The sequence below is a fragment of the Quercus robur genome, chromosome 8 (assembly GCF_932294415.1).
Source record: "Quercus robur chromosome 8, dhQueRobu3.1, whole genome shotgun sequence".
Taxonomy (NCBI): domain Eukaryota; kingdom Viridiplantae; phylum Streptophyta; class Magnoliopsida; order Fagales; family Fagaceae; genus Quercus; species Quercus robur.
In genome coordinates, this window is record NC_065541.1 from 757,691 (window position 1) to 779,305 (window position 21,615).

General features: G+C 34.3%; 2 protein-coding genes across 4 annotated transcripts; one reads left to right on the forward strand and one right to left on the reverse strand.

Annotated features, from left to right (window-relative positions):
• Positions 1-8,440: 8,440 nt before the first annotated feature.
• Positions 8,441-12,801, forward strand: LOC126694097 (probable calcium-binding protein CML21). Of its 2 annotated transcripts, none has more exons than XM_050390152.1 (5): positions 8,441-8,854; positions 9,510-9,762; positions 10,326-10,528; positions 11,416-11,587; positions 12,403-12,801. In XM_050390152.1, exons 2-5 carry the CDS (start codon positions 9,564-9,566, stop codon positions 12,519-12,521), a joined length of 693 nt encoding a protein of 230 aa, XP_050246109.1. In that variant the 5' UTR covers positions 8,441-8,854; positions 9,510-9,563; the 3' UTR covers positions 12,522-12,801. The 2 variants fall into 2 exon arrangements, with proteins under 2 accessions (XP_050246109.1, XP_050246108.1); XM_050390151.1 differs by having other exon boundaries at positions 8,442-8,854; positions 9,506-9,762.
• Positions 12,802-13,960: 1,159 nt separating this feature from the next.
• Positions 13,961-21,539, reverse strand: LOC126694098 (KH domain-containing protein At5g56140). Of its 2 annotated transcripts, none has more exons than XM_050390154.1 (7): positions 21,164-21,539; positions 20,090-20,175; positions 17,578-17,684; positions 16,573-16,692; positions 16,377-16,493; positions 14,725-14,868; positions 13,961-14,612 (listed from the first exon to the last, which is right to left on the reverse strand). In XM_050390154.1, exons 1-7 carry the CDS (start codon positions 21,307-21,309, stop codon positions 14,463-14,465), a joined length of 870 nt encoding a protein of 289 aa, XP_050246111.1. In that variant the 5' UTR covers positions 21,310-21,539; the 3' UTR covers positions 13,961-14,462. The 2 variants fall into 2 exon arrangements, with proteins under 2 accessions (XP_050246111.1, XP_050246110.1); XM_050390153.1 differs by having other exon boundaries at positions 17,578-17,723; positions 21,164-21,537.
• Between the last annotated feature and the right edge of the window lie 76 nt (positions 21,540-21,615).

Sequence of the window (21,615 nt, forward strand, 5' to 3'; positions counted from 1 at the left end):
GTTCAAAGTTAAGGGTTCAACTTAATAATTCGACTGCTCACACAAAAATGTGGTGCTGGCAGTTGCACCCAATACATTGGTCAATAATCTATTGTACCAACTCTCACGTAACATTAGGGATGTACACGAGTCAAGTTAGTTTAGGTTTGCGATATTTTTCAACTTGATCCAACCTTATTGAGCTGCAAAATACCTAATCCAACTCATAAGGATTAGTTTAGAGCCATATTGTTGAGCTAGTAAAAAAATTTAAGTTCTTCATTAAATTAGTCAAACTTCCATTTTGTGAGGGCTAATAAAAAATAAAAAATAAAAACTTAAGTTTTTTATTAAATTATTTAAACTCATTATTTGATAAATGAATGCAACAACTAGACCTAATATTCTAAGGGTTCAAGTGATAGCCCAATGGTGGTCACATTCTTTGTAATATTTCATGTTTGTGGTTCGATCCCGACCTCCTCATTTCCCATTATCTACTTATCTCAAAAAAAGACCTAATAATACGCACAAGTTGAGCAATGGGGGTAAGTTTCAACTCGAGCTCGACCAATTTACGATCACCTATAATCACCATTACTGTCACTATCAATGATCTATCCGTTCCCATGGCTGCCACCATCACCAACACCACCCATAAACATTGTCAACATCACCACTCCTATTATTGTTGCTACCATCGGTCATTACCCAAAATCGTTATTAGCTCAACATTATCACTACTAACACCACTATACCATACCATCATTACCATTATTGTTGTTTTTAATTGTTCTCGTTTTCTAATTATACATTCATCAAAACAATGAAAGATTAAATTGATGAAATAAATTTCTATCAATTTAGTTATCATTATTTTTAAAAAAAATTAACAAGTTTTGAGTTCCTTTATCTGTACAATATTTTATAGATTTTTAGAAATTTCTTTTTCTATTTTTAGAATGTTATTGGATGAGCCAAAGGTCTTTTAGCTGAATTGGCATCTCCCCATGTACAAAGTGATTGAAGGGATAGAGTTCGAACTGCGGGATTAGCAGCATGTTGTAATTATTTTTCAAAAAAAAAAAAAATGTCATTGGATGGAAGTAACAATAAATCCAATGCAAAGATTTGGAAGAAAGCAAAATTTGCCAAAAGTAAATGTAGATGCAAAATACAGAGAAATAATTCAAATTTCGAAGCAAGAGACATATCATTATTTTGTAATGGTCCACATAGTTGTGAAAGGCTACACATTTCCTTTATGTCATAGAACATCGAGTCACTTGATTTGTATCTGTAAAGGCTACAATTGACTACAATCTACATGACTACTTCATAAAATTCGAATTACAGTCCTGTAGGATTTCTAGGATAATTCCATCGTAGAGTTTCTACGATTCTATTTATTTATTCATTCATTTTGAAATGAATAAATTGGATTTTACCACATAATCAATATTTAAACAAGGACACGGCTAGACGTGTCTAGTGGAAATTTCCACTGGACACAGGTCGGACCCTTCAAACAAATCTTACTATCATTGTTTTTGTGAAAATTAAAGAGAATAGTGGAAAATTGTAGAAGATGCAAACTAAACACTAAAAGACTACATCTTGATTCACTTGACTCTTTTTTTCTTTCTTTTTTCTTTTTTTTTAATTTTGAGAAGGTTGATTCACTTGACTTGATATCACATTACAAGAGAACCCATATTTATAATGGGATTACATACAATAGTCAAACATAATTTGAATTTGAATTGCATATTAATTGTCTCAATTCCATGATTTTCTCTAGCAATCAATCCCATGATTTTCTCTTATAAATTAATCTCTTGATTTGGTCTTCATTAACATGGAAAGTAAAATATACTTTCCAAAAGATATCTATTTAAATTATTGGTAACTTTTTTTTTTTTTTGAGGAAAATTATTATTGATAACTTAATAAAATAAAACCCACTAATTTCGAAATTGAAAAATTCCATGGTGGAGTTACTATAATGTAAAAATTCAATCAGAATAACATTATTTTGGTATGACACTCAACAGTCAACACAAATTGATACTCCAGTATTATTTTGGCTGGGAAAGTGATGCTGGAGATTACTATTGAGTTATCTAGTATTTATGATTAGAAAAGATATTTATCTCTCCCTATATGTGTTTGGTGCTATCCTTTGTGTGTGTGTTTTTGTTTTCACTCTACTTTGGTAAGGCTTCGCCCAAGGAAATTGAAATGAACCACTCTTTTTCTTCTCGAGATCAAAATTATTGGCGAGAATGAAAATTGGTTTACTTGATTCTTTTCCTCTTCTGCCTCTTTTTTTCTCAAGGACTGATTTAGTTTTTGTTCAAAAATTGTATATATGGCTACCAGGCATTCATTGCCTACCTAGTTGCTGGGTGAAGTTGGGCCCGATTTCAAGCTTTATTTAGGCATAGTGACAAGTCTTCCCCCATCAAAAGACCCTACATGAAATCATGGGGGCTTGAGATTTGGTTTTCAATTTTGTTGGGCTGTTGGCTTAGCGTGTGAGCTACGCCTCGTTTTAAAGTGTTACATTTGTAGATATTTTTAGATGTTTTGTGTGACATGTAAAATTTTCAAGCACAAACCCTCAGCTTAGCAATAGCTGGACTAGCGACTCTCGATCTCACCATATGAGGGGGAGAGCAATGGTATGTTTTTATAAAATGCTTTACCAAGTTTTTTATGATTAATGTTTTACAACATTTTACAAAGAATTTTATAGTAAAATTTGAAAATGTTTTCTATAAAACGTTTTGCAATGAAACAAACAAAGTGTTAATTAAAAATGGGTCCTCACCAAAATGCTAATCTAACCTAATTACACTTATTTAAAATGTTAACATAGTGTTTAAATGTTTAATTATTTCATTTCTTCTAAAAGTTGTAATGACTTTTGAGTGGAGTTTGCAATGTTCCTTTGTGTTAATTAGTAATCACTTTTTTTTTCTATGCAAATTAAATTAGAAGAAAAGGGTTAGCCACATACAAAAGGAACCTTTTGTTGAGGTCTAAAATATTACAAGTATTGAAATCCAAAACTAATGAACCCTCAAGGATAGGAAAGGCCCAATCCGTGAGCCAAGACCCATTTAAAATGGGTAAAAAAGAAGCCCAAATTCATGAATGGGTAAACCTTGGGCCTTAGAGAAGGCAAAAAAAGCAAAAGAAGTTTGGCCTAGCCTCTGTGAGAAGAACCTCAAAGAAGCCCAGAAAGAGATTGGACCAGGATACCGAGGAGCTGCCAAAACCAGGGAGGGGATCCTCGAAAAGTGCAGGAAACAATCAGCTGGAAGTTGGACAGCTCAAGGAAGTATGCTCATGGGCACAAGGAACGAAGAAAGACATGTTCCATCAGTCGCCTACAACTCAGAAGAAAAGACTTTGGAAACAGGAGATGACTTAGGAACCAATACCTATGAAGGGAAGCTTGGTATCTTAGGAAGAGCAGTAAGGTGAACCATAAAGGAAGATGGTTGGGGATCTTTTAGCGTAACAGGGAGGAATCTGCCTATTTAGAGAAAAAAGACAAAGGGTGAGGCAGCCAAAAGGAGGATTCTGAAAAGCCTCTCTAGAAGTTTTGGAAAAAGAGATTAAAAGTCAACCCCTAGGACCCCCCAAAAAAGGAAGGTCAGTTGGGGACTTTTTAGAGGGAAACCTCAAAATAAGAATATAGTGAGAAAATGAGGAAATGACCAACCACCAATGTTACTGACATAACATTGTTTCTGGTACCCAAAGCAGCAAATGAAGATAATCAATGGTACACCAAAAACCTTAGGAAGGTACTATAAAAGGGGATCAAGCCATTAGGAAAATTCATTCAGCAATAAGAAATCAGAGCAAAAAGATCATTTGAAAAACTTCATTAAACCTCAAAAAAAATAGAAAAAAAGAAAAATACTGTGAGGGATCCTAAGACAGACATTAGAGGATACACTTGGATTTAAGGAGATTTAAACCTTACAAGTCCTAGAAGCCTACAAATAGCTATCTAAATCTATGACTTTTGAACTTATTTGAACCTTGTGACACATCCCAGTGAAAAGAAGGTTCCAATGTACTAAAACTTAATATAATGAAATATCATTCTATTTTCTAAGAATCCCTAACATCCATACTTGCTTTTTCTTTATTTCCTTACTATTCTTTGGCCATTTATTTTACAATGTGTATATGTTTGCATGTATGGATATGTATGTGTTGTAGGACCCATGTTTTGTGCACAACTTGATTAGTAATCAGCCCAATATAGCTGCGGCGAACCAAGCTCAGTCCACCAAACAACAAGTATAAGGCCCAGAATTCTTGTTTCTACTTGGGCTTGGGTACTGTCCAAAATAAGAACCCACACCTTCTTACATCAGCCCTGAGAATAACGGAAAGAAGGTCCTTAATAGGATCCAACCTAAAAGAGTTCTCCTAATGCCATAGTTATTTTTTACTTTTCTTCTTTTTTTGGTCAGGTAGTAAAAGAGTTGAACATAATAGGCCAATTTTTTTTTTCGAGAAGAAATAATAGACCAACTTTATTTATACATCAGTCACACTTTTTTTCCTCCACAATCATAAAACTTTGGCAGGTATAAGTTCTCTTTGGCACATTCCCCCTCTCTTACACACATTGATTTGCTTCTTTCCTAAGTTTTAAACATTTGTAAAAGTTAATTCAAGTGGATCTTTCATTAGCCAATTAATATCATAAATGTGGCTAAGAGTTTTATAGCTCAATTGGTTGGCACCTTTTAGTGACATTTAGGATTCAAATCTCCCCCTCCCTTATTATAACTATTGAATTATTATTATTTGCAAAACTTACCCTCTAAGTTTTATCATTTTTCATTTCAGTCATCTAAGTTTGCATTTAGTCATTCAATCCTCTAACTTTCAAAACTCGTCAATTTAGTCCTTCGTTAAACAACCATCCATCACTGCCATTAACACCCCAAAACGATGTCATTTTGGATTGATTTTAAATTTTATTTATTTATTTATTTATTAATTTTTTTTAAAAAAAGTTATTTATAAAAGAAACCAGAAAAAAAAAAAAATCCAAACCCCAAATCAACAGAGAATGCTTAGAGTCCTTGAGAAGGTGGATATCAAGATTCTAGATTTGTTTTCTCATGAGGATGTTAGGTTTAAAGAATTTAAAAACTGTCATATTAAAGGTGTTTTTATAGCAAATTTCTAATATATTAGAAGAGTTCAAATTTCTTTCTTTTTAGTTTTTTTAAAAATAATGAAAAAAAAAAAAAAGAGAAAGAACCTTAGCAAGTTTTTTTTTTTTTTTATATATATATATAAGAATAGTTCAAATTTCTTATTTTCTCTATATATTAAAAGATTTCATCTTTACCTATTAAAAGGATTTAGAAAGTTAGTTATTACTTTTTTTACCTTTAAAAATATCTCTAATTTAATTAACTTATCCTTGTTCCGGTAAAAATATAAGATATGATTTTAGAATAGTAAAACAAACATAAAGGAAGTTTGAAAAAGTGGACTGTACTGAAAAGATCATTTTGAGCCCCAACACAACTTTTGTGTCCCACCAAGAATAATTTAGAAACTTTAGGCCAAGTTCCAAGGTTATTAAGAAAAATGTAAAAATGCATTTTTGGTATTTTAATAACGGGATAATTTCAATTTTATAAAGATATATTTCATTGTGTTAATTTCATTCCTCAAATATTAATTGTGTCCATTCATCTTTTAACTTTTAGAATCAAAGTTCATAGACTTGATTTTGAAAGTTAAAACAAAACTGACACAATTTAATAAATAAAGATGAAACTGAAACTATCACAAATATCTATGGAACAAAATTGTAGTTTGGCCAAAATTATAAATCAATGTTAAAAGCAAATGAATATACCAAAGCATAATTAGAGTGGAAGTCACATTCACTTTATTGGAAAAGAAAAACCAATGAAGCTCATGACCAAACGTGTCTTGAAACTTGAGATAAGTCTGGATTGTTTAACACAGTTGGGTCAAGTTAGCAATTTGTCCATTTGAGAAATAAAAAAAATCTTGTGGACAAAAAGGAATACACAAGGAATGTCATGTATATATGGGGACCTATCTAATTATAGTGGGAGTAAATAAATCGATAATATGTCCCATAGTCCATGATTACTTCCACAAACCACAAATTGTAATTAGATAAAAAAACAATGCTAACGAATGTCTTTAGGGCATTGATTAATAATCTATTTAAAAAAAGTTTTTATGGGAAAAGGAAAAAAAAACAATTAATATTTTGACAATTTTTTTAATTTTTTATAAATGTGGTGTCAAAACTTTCATAAAATGGATTGTTAACCAGTGCTTTAAAGACACTCATTTGAGAAAAAAAAAAAAAAAACTTGTGGACAAAGGAATACACAACGAATGCCATGTATATATGGGGACCTATCTAGTTATGTGGGAGTAAATAAATCAATAATATGTCCCATAGTCCATGATTACTCCCACAAACCACACATTGTAATTAGATAATAAAAATAAAAAAAAAAAAAAAAAAAAAGAGAAATGCTAGCGAATGTCTTTAGGGTATTGATTAATAATCCATTTTAAAAAAAATTTATGGGAAAAAGGAAAAAAAACAATTAATATTTTGACAGTTTTTTTCATTTTTTATAAATGTGGTCTGTGGTGTTAAAACTTTCCTAAAATTGATTGTTAATCAATGCCTTAAAGGCACTTCTTTGAGAAATAAAAAAAAATCTTGTGGACAAAAAGGAATACACAAGGAATGCAATGTATATATGGGGACCTATCTAGTTATAGTGGGAGTAAATAAATCAATAATATGTCCCATAGTCCATGATTACTCCCACACCACACATTGTAATTAGATAATAATAAAAATAAAAAATGCAAACGAATGCTTTTAGGGTATTGATTAATAATCCATTTAAAAAAAGTTTTGTACGGCACGGGATCCCTAGGCCCATTTGGGCCTTGAACTTTAATCCTACAGTGAGGCCTATGGTTCTTACCCCTTTGTTTGAAGCTGGGCCCCAGGCCTGCTGAAGCAATGAGCCTGGGCCCCATGCCACTAGGCTCGATCCAAAGCCCATTATGCAAGCAATTTCATACACGTCATGGTTCGTAATCTAGGACTTGCCCGATTAGTCACATCTTGATCGGGAACGTGACTGCTCGAGGATGATATACCTCAACTACCCGGTATTTCCTTAGGGAATATCGCTGCTGAGCATCCTTCTTGAGGTGGGAACTAGTTCCAAAACCACCACTCCCACTCCCAACTAAAAACCCACTTAGAAGCAATGGAATTGGACCCCCTTGCCCACTAACAACCTAGGGTAATCATAACTCTTCCACTAATTTTACGCTATAAATATGAGAAGCTGAGGAAGAAAGGTGGTTGTTGAATGGTTACATAGGAAACTAAGAAAAAAGGGAGTGAGAGAGGCAACAAAAAAATAATAGCAGTGAGAGTAGGGGAATTCGTAAGGAGAGGTTACTGTGTTAGGTATTTGTGTTAGGAACTACCTAAGGTAAGAAACCCAAAGCCCACACTACAAATAGATTGTGAGCCCAAGTGAGGGTCGGTTCATCAACCTCATTTCTCGCGCGCACAAGTTTTTATGGGAAAAGGAAAAAAAAAAAAAAACAATTAATATTTTGACATTTTTTTCATTTCCCATAAAAATGATGTCAAAACTTTTCTAAAATGGATTGTTAACCAATGCCTTAAGGGCACTCGTTAGCATGACCCTAAAAAAAAATAGGCATCATATGAGTCATTGATTCCACACATCACAGTCATCAAAAAATGGCAGTGTATTCCATAAAATAATTATAAAAAAAAAAAATGGCAGGTTAAGATTATCTTAGACATAATATATGCTTTGAATTGTGATTTGTGACAGCCATGTAACAATGATCAATACATCATGAGCTAATTTTATTTGCTATTTTTGGCGAGGTATTTTAATGAACTACCTTATATACACTTTTTAGAAAATTTTCAAATACATCTTTGTAATTTGCAACTTCTTTGACCCCTTTTTTTAATCAAAAAAAAAAATTTGGATATAATTTTCAGGTACTCTATTTTAGATTTCTTACTAAATTTAAGCATATAATTGCATAAACTAATGAATTACATAATTAAATTTGATAATCATTAAATAAAGATAACATTTTGGTGTGCGTGAACTTGCATAAAAGTGCTGCCACACTAATAAATATTTGTGGCTTCAATATCTAGACCACTGCATGGGAAGTTGGACCTCACAATCTCATTAAAAATTATTTTCATTCTTCAATTTTCAATACCCAAAAAGCATATATTTATTCTATATTCTGAACTTCTTTTTATTTATTAATTTATTTTTGTTGATCTGCTCTGTTTTTGTACGTGTATGGAAAGTCAGCGAAGGTTGTAACCGTGAGAAAGCGCCTTAGAAATCGAATTAGATGGTGAAGCACGACAATACGTGGTGGGTGGAGCACAAATATTGGATCAAAAGATTTAAAGCTCCAATAAGACATGAAAGGGTCCCCCTCAAACTGAGTTAACAAACCAAACCCCCCCACTTCTCATATCCTCAACTTTGTCTTAGATCTTTCACAAACCTTTGCAACCTCCTTGTGTAGAAACTGGCTTTTCAACAAACTGCACCTCTTGTTTCTGCTTCTTTCTGTCTTTTTCTCTTCTGGTTACTTTTCTGTTTTCTTTGTTTGGTTGGGTGCTTTCATTTTTCTAACAGGTTGCAAGAGAAGCCATTTCCATAGTGACATATTTTTGGGTTCTTGATTCCTGTTGCTGCTTCTGATCTTATTATCTGTAAGAGGAGCTGGAAAGGTACTTGGTTATTTGGCTTGCTACACTTTATATCTCTTTCTTTCTTATGCTTTTTTTTTCTCTCTTTTTCAATTTTGGAACTTTCAAGCATTGGAATTGCCAAACCATAGTTATGACAAGTTTATGAATTGTGTGAGGTGAGCTTTATTGTTGGAAAAATTTTCTTTTCCTGCATGTCCTCATCTAAGGCCAAGAAATATTAAAGCTAATTTAGGCTTTCCTACATCAACAAGGATTTCAGTGTGGAGGGTTGTGTTTCAAATTCATTGGTTAGTCAACGAAGATAAAGATCAATCAACTAGTAGAGCCATATCATCAGGATGTAAACTGTACTCTGTTGTATTGCAACATCTATAAGATTCACTGTCCATTCACATATTGCCATGTCTTATAGTTGGTGAATATGTGTGTTTCAGAAGCAATTAAACGAAATATATGAATTTGGTAGTGAACACAATCTAATGAGTTTGGGATCATACCAGTGCTTATGAATCTTGCCATTTGTTGGATATTTGTTTCATCTGTTTGAACAGTTATTAACATGTTTACTTTATAGACTGAATTAATTTTTCTGTATGTTTCACAATTGATTCGTCTTGTGCTGCAATTACCCAAATATTTTCTCACTTTTGTTTTTCCTGGTGTGGGTAGGCAGTGGCACATACTTTTAGCTTGTTTCCTGCATCCCATTTGGTCTAGTTAGCTGACAATGGGAAATAAAGTGGGAAAGAGTGAATCACCAAAAAAGGTCTCAAAACCTGAAACAAAGCTTGAAGCCAAAACGGTTGAAGCTATGAAGCGTAGGGCGGCTGCTGGAACTTCCATGAAGTCATTCAACAGCATAATCTTGAAATTCCCAAAAATTGATGAGAGCTTAAGAAATTGCAAAGTTATTTTTAAGCAATTTGGTAGGTAAACTTCTGTTCATTTGCTTGCTGAACATTAGCAGTAGATAATTTCTATTTGCAACCCAAAATTCATGACCATAAATTAAATGTTGTCAAACCGTATCAATGAAATAAAAAGTTATGCATCAATGACTTGTTTGGATAGATATGTAATATGTTAAGAGGCTGAATGAAACAGCTTATAAAATAACCATATATAACTGACCATCTTACATCAGACTCTTTTTAGGGTTGGGGATCATTCTTTTTGAGTTTTACCATAGAAAACTACTTTGTAGAAATATGTATTTATTTTCTACTACTGAACTTAAATTTATTTGGTAGCCCCTATATCCTGATGGTGCCCAAGTGTTAACTTTTTCTGAAAACATACACAGCAACACGCAAAACCATCTACTCCTACATTTTTTTTCCCCTTATAACTGCTACGAAGAATGGCTTTCTTGTTTTTTTGTATGATTTACTCACACGCGCACACATGTTACTCTTATAGGTGTACATATATATATTATTTATTTATTTAATAGCTACTTAGACGTGTGTTTTCATTATTTTAATTGTAGATGAGGATTCAAATGGTGCAATTGATTATGAGGAGTTGAAAAAAAGTTTCCATAAGTTGGAAATTTCATGTACAGAAGAGGAAATCAATGATCTCTTTCAGGCATGTGATATTAATGAGGACAAGGGAATAGATTTCAATGAGTTCATTGTACTTCTCTGTCTTGTCTATCTTCTCAAAGATGATGCGGCTACCCTTCATGCTGTATCCTGAAATCTTTTATCTGTTCAGTTTCTTTTAAGTTTCCTTTTACATGACAGCTGAAACATGAAGCCTATAAATAATAGATGTTTGGCAGATAAAAGCCTAATATCTTCTATCATTTAGAGAAGGGAGTCATATTTCATATGCCTTCTGCCTTACTATATTTTTTACAATTGTAAAAAACAGTGAAAATGGACATGTAAATTAAGGAGATATACCAGTGTATAACTTTAGATAGAATAGAACAGTGGAAAAGAATACATGTGGCCGACCTTGACTAGCCCGTTGGGATCCATGCCCAACCCTAAAATTCTGGGACTAAGGCTAGGTTGTTGTTATTGTACTATATTATTCTATTAGCAGATACATGCACTTTCCTGTTTCCTGTGACTAGATTATAGGTCTCTTTGCATTGAACAGATCATTTATCAATTTGAAATAAAGGGCTATACATTCATGGTATGTGATGTCCTGAATTTTTCTGCAGTATGCCTATATCTTTCTCCTGGTGAAGTAAACGTACATGTATATTTGTTCTAGTTGGTCCCGTCTTTATAAAGATATATTTTTTGCAAAGAAAATGTGCTTATAAGTTCCTAATTACCTTGGAGGTTAAAGTGTTCTTTTTGGGGTGGGCTTTTGGAGGGGTTAATTTAATCCTTCCACCAATTTTGAAGAATCACCAAAGACTGTCCGTAGAGTGACTTTTTCTTGATATTCTCCTTGAAAACTCAAATCAATGCTTTGTGTCAGTTGAGTGATGATTGAAAAATGTGAGTCATGTAAAAGGAGCAGATTATAAGATTATCATCTTGCCATCATGAGGAAATAAATGTTTTCCTGTATTTCTTTCCTCTTCTTCTTCTTGTATTCCTTGACATTGCTAGAAAGCACGGGTGGGAATGCCCGATCTGGAGGCCACATTTGAAACATTGGTAGATGCATTCGTCTTCTTGGACAAGAACAAGGATGGTTATGTCAGTAAGAGTGAGATGGTCCAAGCCATTAATGAAACTACATCAGGGGAAGGTTCTGGACAAATAGCCATGAAAAGATTTGGTACTCTCTCTCTCTCTCTCTCTCTCTCTCTCTCTCTCTCTCTCTCTCTCTCTCTCTCTCTCTCTCTCTCTCTCCCTGTGCCTAACTTGTACACATGAAGTAAAGAGATTCATATGCTAATGTGCAAGCATTTTACGTGAAGGAAACCTGCATCACTAACAGATGGTTTTGTGGTGCCACATTTGATGGTCAAACTAGATTGTATAAGCGTTTTTTTCTTTCTAAAGAATTTCGAAATTGGCTTCATATTGATTTGTATTGCTTGGAAATCTTAATTCCCTAGGTCTCATGGATATCTATATTGATGAGATGGTTTTGTGGTGCCACATTTGATGGTCAAACTAGATTGTATAAGTGTTTTTTTCTTTCTAAAGAATTTCAAAATTGGCTTCATATTGATTTGTATTGCTTGGAAATCTTAATTCCCTAGGTCTCATAGATATCTATATTGATGAAGTTGGCGTATAGGCTTCTTGGGGTTTACCTTAGCTAGCACGCAGTATTTTTCAATACTATTGTCCACCTGTTGTCTTGATCTATTTGTAGTAATGCTGTAACGTAGATGATTTTCATAGAGAAACTCACAGTTCAATGAACAGCTGAACCTGAATGTTCTTGAGTCTGACATTATATGTTAACAATGATGCGTTGCATCCATGTAGATTTGCATTTCCCATCAAGTGATTAGAGGTTAAACATGTTTTGAAGCATGTATGAACCTACTATGCATTCACTGGATGTGATTTAGCCACTCTGATGCAAACTAGTGACCTTCATAATTAATTTAAGTCAATGAGTTTATTTTACTTTTGCAGAAGAGATGGATTGGGATAAAAATGGAATGGTGAACTTCAAAGAATTTCTTTTTGCATTCACCGGTTGGGTTGGAATTGATGACAATGAGGACGAGGAAGAAGGCGGAGAGAAGGTCTGAATTAATCAATATCTTTCGAGTCTCTCCAGATGTTGCTGATTATGATGCCTGGTATTGAAGCTTCTCAGGCTTTCAAAGTTCCTTCATGTTTGTTTTTCCAATAATTGCCATGTTGATATAAACATGTATAATTAAATCTCCATTACTTCCTTGAATTTGGAATGTATATAGTCAGGTATAGAACTCCATGCAACTGTTATCTGCTTCAGGATGAATTTGAAACGATTTCCTGTAGTCATGCATGAAGGAGAGCTAATGAATGGAAGTCTTATTTTTATTATTTTTTGAATATTGTGATCAGAATTTTTTTTTTCTTTTATTTTTTGGGGGTGGGGGGTGAGTCACACAGTGGATTTGCCTCCTCTTATAAGTTATTACACAATTTACTTATCGACCAATGTGCTTCACCATTTATAAAGTAGCACATCTTTTTTTTTTCCTTACAATACATGTTCGTGCATTGACTTAGCAGGTAAGGATTTTTGTTCCTATCACATTCATTTATATTCTTTAAACCTGATATTAATCAAGTGAGCAAACAATCTTTAATATTTTTTCATCAAATAAATTTCTAAAAGTTTCATGAAATTGCTATTATAAAATTTAAAAAATCACCAACCATTGTCAAAATTACAGAAGAATGTTGGAAAAATGGCAGCATCGGTTAATCGTCCGTGAAATTTTTGTATCTTCTTAGATATGATAAGCTGCCTTAAGGCCTTTCTTTTTCAACACAATATACTTCAGTAATTTTCTTAGCATATAAGGATGCTATATCAATAAAGTAAACAAACCACTTTTAATATATATATATATATATATATATGAGCAAGACTTAAGTACGGTACTTAAGTGTTATTCCTTAAATTCATATCTTAAGATTCTGCCGTGTGAATTTTTTTTTTTTTTTTGAGACTTCACACCATTTATTGTGTAGGCCCTAACTTATAACCCATTCTGGAGAGGAGGTTTGAATCCTTGACAAAAAATTTGGTATCTAAAACATCTTTGAATAGTAAATAATGTGACAAGTCGAGGAAAAAGTCTAGGACCACAAATAGTAAATAATGTGACAACTGACAAGTCTTGTTGGGATGACATAATGGGATCACTGGCTGTGGATCCCATATCTTGCCCCTTCCCCTCGACCAAAAGCCAAACCCCCACTGACAATTGGGGCTAAAAAGGTACAATAGTTGTTTCTACAAACTATCAGGTACCAGCCAAAAGAAAGAGCATGATCACCAGTTAAACATCGTTGCAAACTAAACACTTTTTCCTTGAATAACTAATACCAAATAATGCATCTAATTCCATAAATTAGACTCTTTAAGACATTCATTAAACAAGCAGGAAACAACAATGCATCGCTGCGGTCTGACAATTCTTAAAGAGTTGATGCTGCAAGATTGCATTAAAATGGAGGAAAAGCTATAGCAGATATCAAAAAATGCTTTATAATCAAATCTAAGCACTACACTTCATAAATACAAAAACATTCCAACCCAGACCACACGCAACAGGATAGATCATTGTTTTTTTGCCTCGCTCGTATACAGACCATACCTTCACTTCCCCAATAGATATCCCCCATTACCATAAACAAAATCGCCATCTCAAACTTATATTATAACCTAATAACATAAAGACAGCTTTGGAGGGGAAATGCCCCAACCAAACAACCTAAACGCAACACACACAAGCATAAACCCGGTACTTAATGTAGTCCTTTACTAAGTAACACTGTGTCTTAGCCTCCACCTTACAGAAGAGAAACACACTTGATATAGAAACAAGTTAGAACTGGCACACAGTAGTGCCAGTGCCCCGATGGCAGTTGGAGGCATTGGCTGGGATGGCAACACCTACAGCATGGGAATTGCTGTTTACTTGCAGAAACTAACACACTAGCTCCAAAAGCCTTTTAAGAATGGGGATTCATTAGCCCCTGGTCTTTGCCCTCTTCATACCGAGGCTGTTGTGGAAGGGGGAAACTGAACCAGACATAGGAGAACCCTCCTCACGAAGTGTACCATTGATCATTGCTAGCTCTCGTAGCTGCTGTTTCTTGTAGAAATCATGAGTTTCATCCTAAATAAGGAAAATAGAAAGAACCATGTAAGCCCAGATTAATCCAAATAAGGAAAAATTAAATTCAACACGAATGAATAGGATTTACAAGAGGAGCAGAAAGAAAACTTACCACAGGCTTCAGTAAGTCTTCAAGTATCTCACGTGCTTGCATTAGTCGAGCATCGATTATTTCAACTGGTAGTTCTGCCTCAACTAAAATATGGAGAGGTTCATTCAAATGCTCATACCCTGGTTTTCCCCTCATCATCTCTTCCTTTAAAACAGAAGCAACACAGCAATCAATATTTTGATATTCTCACAATACATGTGAAAAGCAGGAATCAGATCTCAAGTGGTGATACGGCATTAACAGCCTAAGCTCAGGCAGTTTTCTGCAAAGAAAATAATTGCAACTATGCAAAAATGAAATGATTAAGATAATAAATTGTAATTTCACTTGAAATATTGTCAAGTGCCACAAAAAACGAGAACTTTAGCAACTATATGTGTCCATTTAGGTAGTTTATTTGGGCAGCTTAGTTTCAAAAGTGAATCCCCTTCTAATAAGTGGTGTTTTTAATAAGTGGTGTTTTTAATAAAGTACACCTAGAAAAAAAAAAAAAAAACGCTTTAAAAAGATGTATCCCAAAAAGCTAACTAATAAGCCATTACAAACAGGCACTAAGAAATAGAAGCCTCTGAGGAAAAAAGCCTCATATAGCAGAGAAGTGTCCCAACAGTTTTCTCTTATATGCAGTGACAAGAAGCTTCTAGAAAGGGAAGGTGAAAAATGAATGATCTTAAAGTTTCTAAAAAGTCTTGCCAAAGGCCTTGTAGCTTAATTGGCACCTCTCCATACACAAAGTGCTTGGAAGTCTGGGGGGAAAAGATTCGAGTTGCAAGGTTAGCAGCATATTGTAATTATTTCTCAAAAAAAAAATTCTAAAAAGTCTGTTTCAAGTCTGATTTGACACATTTACTTTCACATGAGAACTGGAAGAAAGTCACGAAAGCATTCCATATTAGTCCACATAGCCCAAACAATCAAAAGCAACTAGCAAAGCTTCTTATTAGCACCTCTCTCCAAAAAGAGAAAGCTTTTCAATTAACAAACAACAGACAACATGAAAGCCAAGGTTCCCTAATCCCTTTGTGCTAGAAAAGGCCAAACGGTGAATGGCCTTTGCTTTTTTTATTGTATTAAATTCATGTAGCTCTCTCCAACTATTCACTGATGCAATGAGAGATGCTGAAATTACCAACTAAAGAGATCATTAATTATACTTCGATTTTTTTTTTTTTTTTTGGGGTGAGAGGGGGGGGGGGGGGGTGGGGGGAGGGGAGGGTTAATAAATTCATATCGAACATTGTGGCATCCAAGATAGTTCAACTGCACACTTTGTGTTGTGCAATGCAATGTGTGTGTGTCCATTGGGTTTAGAAGTCTAAAAATCATGATCTCACTCTCCACCCTATTCTTAGCTACTGGTGCCAAAGCTCAATGTCTATATATGTGTATTTATATACAGATTGGAATAAATGCACATTCATAAATAATCACCAAGTTTCCAGCATGAAGTGTAGAAAAATAGAAATGGCACTTGTGCAATTTCCAAATTTCTCATGGAACTTATTCCTGAGATTATTCCAATCTAATTCACTTCATCCATCCACACTTTACTAGATATATGATATGAAACATTTTAAAGAGTTCCTCATTTACTGATGAAAATATAAGTTTCAGTAAACACAATCATCAGTAGAAGAGAATCTCATTATTACCCTAGTTGGATCCTTAATGCTACCACGGCCTCTGATCAGAACACGACACTCTGTACTTGCTTCCACCCTCTTGAGAGAGTTCCCCCTAGGACCAAGGAGACGCCCAACAAAGTTATACTGTATAAAAATCAACATCAAATACCGCTGAAAAGAAAAATCATGAGCAAACACACAGGAGAGAGAAGTTTATACGTACATTAGGATATTTTTCGACAGGGATATCCACTCTGAGGGTTCTTTTGACAATAAGACCAGATGAGCTGCATTGAGAACTCAGCCAGTTTTGTGCTGATGAAGGCTGTATCAAACCCGACATCTGCACATTATTATTCCAGATTCATTAAAACTTAGTAATAGATAAATAGAACTGTCCTGCTTCACATGGCACATGCATAAGAGTATAAATATGTAAAATGTCTTGGGAGCAGCTCTAAGAAAATATTTTAAAACCAAAAACCACACAAAGGACTAATAACAATGCTATAACCAAATTAGCAATAGAACAACTAAAACATGTGCTAATATTCAATTATATCAGAGAAGACTGAACTTCAAGGGCTCTAAATCTAAAAGTATAGAGCATGGGAATTAAATGTTCATATTCAACAACTAATAGGAGCCTCAACAGTTGCAGTTTCTTGCATCAGATAAAGTCAGATAGACCAGCTGTTTCAGCAACATTTTAGATCAGTAAAATCTTGAATTCCCAAACCAGTCAATTAATATCACAAGATAGCACCCTCATAAGGAAAACTGAATAACAATATTCATTAACTGAATGGTCAGCAGTCAGCTTTATACAGGAGAAATTTACGATTCCCAGAGTCTCAAAACTCATATAAATAGGAAATGTCTTGCTCAATGCTCTGCATATAGGACATCCATACAAGCAGGAACTGCAGTCTAACATCAGAAGTGAAATTAACAAATATTTCAAGTATAGGAGTGTCTTCGCAACAATATACGGAAGAGATGGAGAACCATCTTATTAGGTTTCTGGAACAGGATGGTAAGCTAAAATCTATTTTACATTGCTTGAGGATGTTAGCTTCAACCACCTGTCAAAAAGTGGCATAATCTACAAGCACTCAAATAAATGTCATAAGTCAGTATGAAATGAAATGATCGCGTCAGTAATACTTCTACAAAAACAGTAAAATTAGATGGAAAAAAAGGTTATGTTAATGGTTAGTATCCGTACTTCTGATTGGAACCGTGATGCCCATCCGTTCACATCGGCACCTCCATTCGAAAATATTCCTCCAGAAGCCAACGGGCTAGCATGTTCAAGCCCACTTTGACCTAAAACTGATGCATTCCCCAACAGTGTGGTTACACGCAATATTTCTGCTCCAAAAATGTCAATTTTCAAGAATAAGATGTACCAGTCAGCATTTGTTAAAAAGTTAGCAGTCACCACAAAATGGACAGACAACACGGATTTTTCTAAGTCAGTTAAAATTAATGCTTTTCCCCATGAAATAAATTTAATCTTATAAAGAATGCACTCTAAGAATAAGAAGGAAAATGAAGTTTAATACATCTCGTTATACTAAAGCAAAGTCAGATATAAATGAACATTGTCTTTTGATTGGTAAGTTACACACACATGCAGTGAGTCTTGGTTCGAACCCATGCCTCACCCTCCAACCTTGTCTTATAGGTAAAAGAGGTGTCATTTGAGCTAGAACTCATTGGTGGTATAAATGAACGTTGTCAGGCATCTGCAAAAACTATTTTAGAGATTAGACTGCATAAACTATAGAAGTCACGACTCATACATGAGAATCCATAGTCATACAGGTGAAGAAAACCCCAGAAGAATACATATCCACTGAAATTGCTACCATGATCATCCCTAAGCATGGAAAGGTGGAATCCTGAGCTAAATGTGATCTAGCTGCTATAATGGAGTCCCTAGCACTTGAACATAGAAAACAAATATTTCAGCTACAGTGTCTGACAGACCATATAGTTGTTAGAGAAATATCCCCCAACCATAGGAAACCAAATTACCCAGACCTCAACGTGCACTAGGCTTTTTTTTTTATAGAACAAGGCTTTAAAGACCAACCTAAAGTGCTCTCTTGAATCTTGTATCACAAACTATATAGATTTTTTTTAGGTAAATTTCTAGATAGATTTCACAACTTTTACTAGGTTTTAAGTCCAGACTACCATCCCAGTTTGTACAATAGCCCCTCCTCCATGCTGCTAGGCAGTTAACAAATATTCTCAGCTTATATACTTTTTTGAAGTTGGGGTAACCCAGACAAGGGGAAATAACTTTGAACTGTCTAATTGAAATTTTCAACCTTAACCTAATACCAATTTAACTCTATCGTCCCACTAAGGGACGATAGAGATGTTGGTGGATATGTACTAATTTTCCGCACATCCTAAAGTAACCCTAGCCAGGCACAAGATACTAAGTTTGCATCTAACAACAATTGCAGAGACTGATATTCAAAATTTATTCCCATGAACATCTTATGTAACTATAATGTAATTTGAAGTAGAAGGATTCATAAACCTCCATTGTCAAACCAGAGCCACAAGGAGAGAGGTGCCATTTGAACTAAAAGTCATCAGCCTATCCCCATTTTCTAGTATTGAGCTTATTACTACAGATTCGAAAGGAAGGAACACCTCATATTAGTTAAATACTTAAATCACTTATATGATATCATAAATCTTCTTAACCTTTGTTTTTTTATTAGCATAAAAGTGAATTAGTTATACAATGAAGCTCAAATCACCCTAATTTGGATTTCTTTTGCCCATATACGCTACAAAGCCATAAATCACAGAAGCTCCTCTAATTGGTCCTATTAGATACCTAATACTAAGCATAATTCGTAATAATAACCCTTTGAGCCTTAAATTAATCAATAAATTAATGTTCATAGTCTTCATTATGGCATACACCAACATATTGTAGAGTTGGAGATATTGATGAAAATCTCCAATCTGCAATGCACTAATCACCCTAAACTACTTATATCCACCCATGCTAAGTACTTGCGAGTCCACAGACAATTGAAAGGAAGGAATACTATGATCTGAATCAAGAGAGTTAATTTCTAACCATTTAAATGAGGTTATCAAAGAACGTGAAGTGACTTCCCAATATTATACAAATGAAGTAGCCTACCTTTACATATCAATAAGACAAAGTTGATTGATGCATGTCACAATCCTCTAACGGCCGTATGCCAGCATAACACCAAAATATAATCACCAATCAATACTTCAAATTCTCTAATTTATGACTAGTCATTCTTCTATCCCAAACACACATGAATAAATACAAAATGAAATTCGGGAATTTTGGTTTTAACCATTTATCCCTAGGATGAAGCTAGTCATTTATGTTGGTTGATTTATAATACTACTGAATTTCTACAACTTTGAGTCCATAAATAGGTTACGCATCAATCCAACAAGGGGGACCGATCTGGCCATGCTTCAGCATCTACACCATTTATTTGTGCTTTAAAAGTTCGTTAAAATTAATCATGTTGTCTCAATTGGTAAGTCGTTGATCTATGATTAGACATAACTCAAAAGTGTGTTGTCAATTAGTTGAATTCCTGGTCATCAATTCTACTCTTTTACACGCCGAATAACATTTTGTTTCCATTTATATCACACATAACCAGATATGGCAAGATACATATTAAACTACAGTAATTTGTAAATGCAAACCTTACCTTGGTTTATCAAGCGATAGCAATTGGGAAGCACGGGCATAAATGGACTAAGCTTGTGACGCTCCGCTAATAACTCAGTGAGATACCTATCACCGAAAAATCCGAAACCAGTCAAAATCAAAGATCAAATTACAGATCAGAATTCACACAGTTGCATCAATGCATGACACTACCTACAAGGATCACCAATCAACCATAAATGGCACAATAATGTACTAATAAATAAACTGACATCAAGCCGTAGACTTCACACACAAAATAAGAAAAATACAAAACAAATAATAGAATCAATCTGATGCAGATCAAACAAAAACCAAAACTTGAATCACAACAATTAATAGGAAACCATTTATAAACACTTAAAAAAAATAAAAAAATAATAAAAAAATAAAAAATAAAACTAATCAAGCTTTAACTAATTCACAGTTAGTGAAACTAAGCAAGGAGTACAATAAAGACAAAAATCAATAATGCAAGCTTAGATTGACTTCACAAACAAACAAACAAAAATCGATCCGATTTAGATCAAATAAAAACCGAAATCTGATCCAAATGAAACTTTTTGTTGTTGTTGTTATTTAAAGAAAGAAACTAAGCTAATCAAACTATAATAACTAATTTACAGTAAATCGCAATTATTGAGAGATAAACACAAAAATCAATAATGTGAGCATAGATTAACTTCACAAACATAATCAGATCCGATTTAGATCAACTAGAAACCAAAATCTGAATTCTATGAACCAATTTTTTGGTTAATTAAAGTAAAAAAAAATTAAGCTACTCAAACTATTAACTAATTCAAAGTAAATCTCAATTAGTGAAACTGAGCAAAGAGCACTTAAATCAAAGTGATATTGCACTAATAAACTCAAATCCCGATTTAGATCACATGTAAAAAAAAAAAAAATCGAAATCCGATTCATAAGAACCAAAGCTAACTAAGCACTTAAGCTAAAAATCGAAGTAGAAGTAATTCACAGTACATCACAAACAGTGAGAGATTAAGCAGAAAAAAAAAAAAAGCGATCGGACCGAAAAGTCAAACAGAGAGTGAGATCGAGGGAGTGGTACTTTTCTTGGTCGAGGAGTGCAGCGGCGGAGGAAGCGGCGGCGGCGGCAGCGGCTGAGCGGAGGCCGGAGAGGTGAGGAGAAGGAGGAGCAGACGGAGACGGAGAGTACGCCATGTACCTAGCTGCTCCGCCAACAGAAGACGCCATTTCTTTCTTCGGTTTGTTGGTTGTAGTGTCAAGTATCAACACTTTTTATCAACAGATCCCCCGCGGTTTCAACCCACAGTTAAGTAAACAGTAAAGACGCTGTGGAAAAGAGCGGTTTTTAGGGTCTCTGACTCTTGAGTCTTGCGTATGGTTGTATGTGTGGCTCTCTGGACTGGTGGGAAGGTCCCGACCAGACTCTCTGTGTGTCTATGCGTCGGTGCCTTGTTCATATTTATATTGCTCTCTCACTACCCTAACATTTCTTCTGTTTAATGCTCCTCCTTTATTATTTTTTAGGTCCACACC